Below are 6,000 nucleotides of genomic sequence, written 5' to 3'. Positions count from 1 at the left end.
CACACACACACACACACACACACACACACACACACACACACACACACACACACACACACACAGTGCTCTCACCCAGTCAGCATGTGGTAGGTACTGTAGTTTGTGAGTGACCAGCACCACGGTCCTCTTCTCTTCTCTCAGCAGTTTGCGGATGCCCTCCTGCATCAGGTGGTCACTCAGGTGAATGTCCAGCGCTGAGAACGGGTCATCCTGAAACAACACCGATTAAAAGTGAAAGGTCAAATGGTCAAAAACAGGACTAATGGAGTTCTGACTATTTTGATAAAGCTGATTGGAAAAGCAGATGAAATGAGCTATCTGAACACTTCATTTCTCAGTATACTGAGACTTCTGTTTTTGTTGTACGTTGTCCCGGTCCACATGCAGTCTATCGTTCACTGTGTAGACCTGTAGACAGGCTGTCTCTCTCACCAGTAAGACCACATTGGTCTGTTGGTACAGGGCTCTGGCTACACCTATACGCTGGCGTTGCCCTCCTGACAGAATTATACCCTGGAGAGAGAGGAGAGAGAGAGAGAGAGAGAGAGAGAGATAGAGAGAGTGAGAGAGAGAGAGAATGAATGGAGAGATTATTCATTCCATCAGGTCAACACCGTGTCAGTGAGCAAAGCTAACAGGCTGAAATCATCTACACACTTACTCAGTCCATCTACTACCTATCAACTGAGAGCGTTTTACTCCAAAATATTTAAGACATTCGGTCCTCTTTCTCTCTCGCTCTTTCACACATACCCACACCCAATACTGAGTGATGAGATGTCTGTCTGCCTGCAAGGTGAACAGGGATCAGGACTGACTTTGGGAAACACTGGTGTAAAAGTACCACATTGTTGGTGTTAATAACTAGAGTGGAACCAAAGCCACGCCCATCATTATCATATTTCCCAGCATGCTCTATTGCAGGTTGATTTTTAGAATTGTTTGTTTCAAAATCTATGTTTTTGCATGTAGATTGATTGATTAATTAATCTTATGCTACTCAAATATAAATAACATCAATTTTTCTAAACGAATCCAATCTTTTACTTGGACTTATTGCAACTGTAACTGAAATGGTTGTTTCTGTTCAAATGTCTCATTTCTTAGTCCTCCCAACCCTGACAGTCATTCTGATTGTAGGTTGCGGGTGAATGACAATTCCAAATGCTGCATAACCTCACTCTGGCTGGATTCCAATAGGAATCACACATCCCTTTGCAAGCCAGCATAACGTGACTTGTTGACCTGATGTGGTCTGTAAAATATGAGCTGTAGGCTAAAGTTAGGCCCTCAAAATAAGGCCTTATGAAATGTGTATTATATCGCCTTAAATTATGTAATTTCTATGGCAACCTATTCACTTAGGATCTCACTTGGTGAAGGCCACAGGATAAAAAAAATGAATGAATGTAACAAACATGTCTCTTTCACTAGTAAACACAGTCATGGATGGTATTGGTAACTCTAAAACTCACTAAAAGGCAAAAATAGGCTTCAAATCCTACACCAGGGCTATTCCATTCTGGTCCTGGAGGCCGAAAACACTTCTGGTTTGGGATTTTTGTATGGTTCTTCAAAAAAAACATGGTTTTTCAGAGACCTTAAAATGGTTCCCTTATATCATCGCTCTCAACAAAACTTATTTGGTTCCTTTATTTTTAAGAGTGTGTGATTGAATGTCAGCAGCTCTCCCCGCGGCCAGACTGTCACTGTAGTGGATTGCTGTTCCACGATTGTTCCTGTAGCCAAGAAAGCAAAAGGTAACTGAACTAAATGACTATCGTCCCGTAGCACTCACTTCTGTCATCATGAAGTGCCTTGAGAGGCTAGTTAAGCATCATATCACCTCCACCTTACCTGACACCCTAGACCCACTTCAATTTGCATACCGCCCCAATAGATCCACAGATGATGCAACCGCCATTGCACTGCATACTGCCCCATCCCATCTGGACAAGAGGAATGCAATGAACAGCATGTAAGAATGCTGTTCATTGACTATAGCTCAACCTTCAACACAATAATACCCTCCAAGCTCGGGGCCCTGGGTCTGAACCCCGACCTTTGCAACTGGGTCCTGGACTTCCTGATGTGCCGCCCCCAGTTGGTGAAGGTAGGAAACAGCACCTCCACTACGCTGACCCTCTACACTGGGGCCCCACAAGGGTGCATGCTCAGCCCCCTCCTGTACTCCCTGTTCCCCCATGACTGCGTGGCTATGCACGCCTCCAACTCAATCATCAAGTTTGCAGGTTTAGGCCTGATTACCAACAATGACAAGGCAGCCTACAGGGAGGAGTTGAGGGCCCTGGTAGACTGGTGCAAGGAAAATAACTTCTCCCTCAATGTCCACAAAACGAAGGAGCTGATCGTGGACATCAGGAGACAACAGCGCATGTACACTCACACAAACACATATGCTTCAAATAACACACACTCAATTCGGTTAACCCAGAAAAAAAATCCTGCATATGTTTACAGTCTGTACATGAGAGATTACACACACACCGACATTACAGAAATACATTCTGTAAAATTACTAAAAGACACACACACACCTTTGTCACATGCATAACATTTGTTGCACCAAACTCACAATAATAAAATAGATATGGAGAGAACACAACCGAGACCTGATCACATAATAACACGATGCCTGACCAAATGAAACATGACAGTGTACTGGGTAGCCTCTGATGACGGTGCTACATATAAACATCAACACGAGACAGGTGGTGACAGGCATCACTAGTAACAGAGATTCTGTCTCTACGGGACAAACCTGAATACATAAAGGTTATACCTAAATGGTATTACCATGCAGTCCTGACTGTCAGCTAGTTACTGAGAGTGAAGAGAGACAGGCACGGCTGGTCCTGAGTGACAGACACAGTGGCAGAAACAGATACAGAGACGGTCACTGACCCTCTCTCCAATCTCCGTCTGGTCTCCCTGTGGCAGGATGTCAATATCCGGCTGCAGGGAACACGCCTCAATGACAGCCTTGTACCTGGGCAACACCGAAACAGGTAATCAGATGACAACTGTGACATTAAAACAAAGACCCTGCAATGTCAATAAGGTGACTTGGCTGGGTGAAAGCTGATACTGTACGAGGACTAGTAGACACCACCTCCACTTATTTTGAAGTGTGGCTTTAGTGGCAATTCAATTCATGGTCATTCAGATGTTTGCTAACTATGGATACCAACAGTGGTTTTGCAGCAATTCAGTCAACAACAGTATATTATTCTCAGTTTGTATTCAGGCTGAAACTCTAAGAAGAAATGAATTGTCTGTTGGGATGAATCATGCCTAGGGGCTTTATTTGAGCGAGATGAAGAAAAGAGAGAAAGAGAGAGGGGCTAGTGAGGGAATGAGAGGCCAGAGAACAAGAAAAGCCTGAAGGAGAGAATAAAACAGACAGCCTGTAGGAAGGAAGGCCTAGAGTAGAATACTGATTTCTTCATCTCCCTCCCACTCGCACCCCCAGCTTTACATACCTCACCTGCCCGCTCCCGCGGACTTTCTGTCTGACACCCACCCGCAGTCCCGCAATATTATTTTGTGTATTTGACGCAGCTCCTTTGCCAGCAATGGTCCAAGCAATTTTGTGCCCTATGGACAATACCAAACGCGCAAAATACCCTAAGAAGAAACAGTTTAAATGACCAGAGATTCCATTATATTAGGCCATCGGTATTACTGTGCTATATCAGCCAATAAACTAGAGGTAGTTTGAAGAGACTTGCTGGCAACTTGTTGGCAGACATTTACCTGTAAGTTACTGTAAAAAAGGTACTGTATGTTACCTTAGATAACAAAGAAACGTTGGTTTAACAGTACATTACTGTAAACAAGTGCTTTTACGATTACATACTTTAACTTTTTTTTACAGTAACTTATAGGTAACTGGCTGCCAGTAAGTTACAGTAAAAACCAACCTGATCTCAGAGCATTTCGTATTATTCTGTATGTAAATCCAGGACACTCCATTTTGCATGATATGTTACAATTTACAATTCAAATGATACGTTATGAATTTGGAAAACGTACAACATTTAACACACATTCTAAACGTATGATATGTCACGAATCTCTATGAAGGAAGTTAGAGATAGTTTCGCATCAGCGTGCAAGCAGATTCCCATAGACTTCCAGTCATTGTGCTAATGCTAGTTAGCATTGGCTCGCGAAACTTCCTCTAATTTCTTTTATACTGAACACAAAGACAAAAATGGTATCAACGAGTTCATCTGACGGAGAGGTCGATTAAGTTTCCCTTTATGTGTGGGGTTCTTGATGTGGCCTCTACTGTTTTACAGAATTCTAAAAGGTTATTGAAATGTATGGAAGGCTGCAGATGTGTCTCTTTCATAGCACACATCAAATTGGCCAGTGTGAACTGGGGTTTATTTTTCAGTGTAACATTTCTGAGGTACTGTAAATAGTTAAATTAACACTCAGTGATGTAAAACAACCCCAGTGTTAGTGTTAATAACCAGAGTTCAACGATAAACACGTCCATCTTTATCATAATTCCCAGAATGCTCTATTGCAGGTTGATTTGTAGAATTGTATGTTTCAATATCTATGTTTTTGCATGCATATTGATTGATTAATTAATCTCATGCTATTAATATATATATATAACATATATTTTATATATATATAAATATAAACATATATTTTTCTAAACTATTCTAATTTGTTACTTATTTCACCCGTTACTGAAATATTTGTTCCAGTTTAGATGTTTAAGGTATTGTCGTATCTTAGACTTCTCAACCCTGGCAGTCTTTCTGAATGCAGGTGACTAAAAGTCCCAAATGTGGGCTATCCCCACTCTGGCTGGATTCCAATAGGAATTTCACATCCCTTTGCAAGTAATTATAATGTGACTTGTAGGCCTGATATTGCCACTGTATTAGGGTTAAACTAGGCGTTCAAAAGAAGACTTTACGAAAAATGTATTTTTTAAATAAATTTGAATGACAACATATTCACTTTATGGATGGTACTGGTAAACCTGGGAAATATGCAAATAAGGCATAAAATCCTACAGCATGGCTATTCAATTCTGTTCCTGGAGGGCCAAAACACTTCTGGTTTGGGATGTTTGTAGGGTTCGTCAAAGAACCCTCCCATTTGTGGTTCTTCGGAGACCCTAAATTAGTTCCCCTATTGCATCGCTCTCAAGAACCTTATTCTGTTCCAGCTTGCACCTTTATTTTTAAGAGTGTAGGCTAATTCATTAAAAAAAAATGATCCCAAAGTTGTCTGTCTGACCATGTGCAGCATGATAAATGCAGACTGCTCTGATCTCTATCGGAGCCCGCAGCCCTCAGCATATTGGGCAGACTACAGATCGTTTGGCCCTGGGGTGGTTTTTAACCCACATGCTTCCCAGCCGAAGCAGTTCCGAAGAGTTCCAATATATATTATCAAGACATTTTGTGAAGTTTTTGTTCATTTTGGACTTCAGTAAGGGCACACCATTTATTTTCTGAAGGCCAGCAGAAGTTTGGGAGCCGACGTGTACTAGACTCTATTCTTCAATAAAGTCTTTGTTGTCATTCAACGAGAGATGACTTGTTTTCATGCACATTTTCTCATTGAGAAATACTGCAACATCTTAGTTAGATGTCAAATTTCACGACTAAGATCTCCTCTGAAAAAACGTCAAAGTTAATTACATATTTTTTCCATCCACGATCAGCTCCTGTGCTCTGAGAAACAGAGAGAGGTGGAGGGAGAGAGAGAAAAAGAGTGCTTGCTCAACCACTGTTCTCAGAGATGAACGGAGAGAACTTTTGTGAGTGTAATGTTTACTGTTCATTTTTGTTTATATCACTTTTGTTTATTATCTAGTTATCTTGCTCTGGCAATGTTAACATATGTTCCCATGGCAATAAAGCCCTTAAATTGAATTGAATTGAGAGAGAGGAGAGAGTGAGTGGAAGAGAGGGAGAGAAAAGTAACCAGTGTGAGTAGGTAAAC

The 6,000-nt window shown here is 41.4% G+C and overlaps 1 protein-coding gene across 2 annotated transcripts in view; it reads right to left on the bottom strand.

Annotated features, from left to right (window-relative positions):
• LOC110522733 (ATP-binding cassette sub-family C member 8-like) overlaps window positions 1–6,000 on the bottom strand; it is a 136,548-nt gene that overhangs the window by 31,257 nt on the left and 99,291 nt on the right. For both annotated transcript variants that reach the window (XM_036969078.1, XM_036969077.1), the window contains exons 20-22: window positions 2,926–3,010; window positions 433–513; window positions 73–210 (exon numbers count right to left, since the gene is read on the bottom strand). In XM_036969078.1, the coding sequence (XP_036824973.1) occupies window positions 73–210; window positions 433–513; window positions 2,926–3,010 (304 nt within the window). The remainder of the gene's footprint in view (window positions 1–72; window positions 211–432; window positions 514–2,925; window positions 3,011–6,000) is intronic.

This window comes from Oncorhynchus mykiss, chromosome 30 (assembly GCF_013265735.2).
Source record: "Oncorhynchus mykiss isolate Arlee chromosome 30, USDA_OmykA_1.1, whole genome shotgun sequence".
Taxonomy (NCBI): Eukaryota; Metazoa; Chordata; class Actinopteri; order Salmoniformes; family Salmonidae; genus Oncorhynchus; species Oncorhynchus mykiss.
The sequence above is the reverse complement of the archived record's forward strand: the minus strand, read 5'-3'. Positions and strand labels throughout refer to the sequence as shown.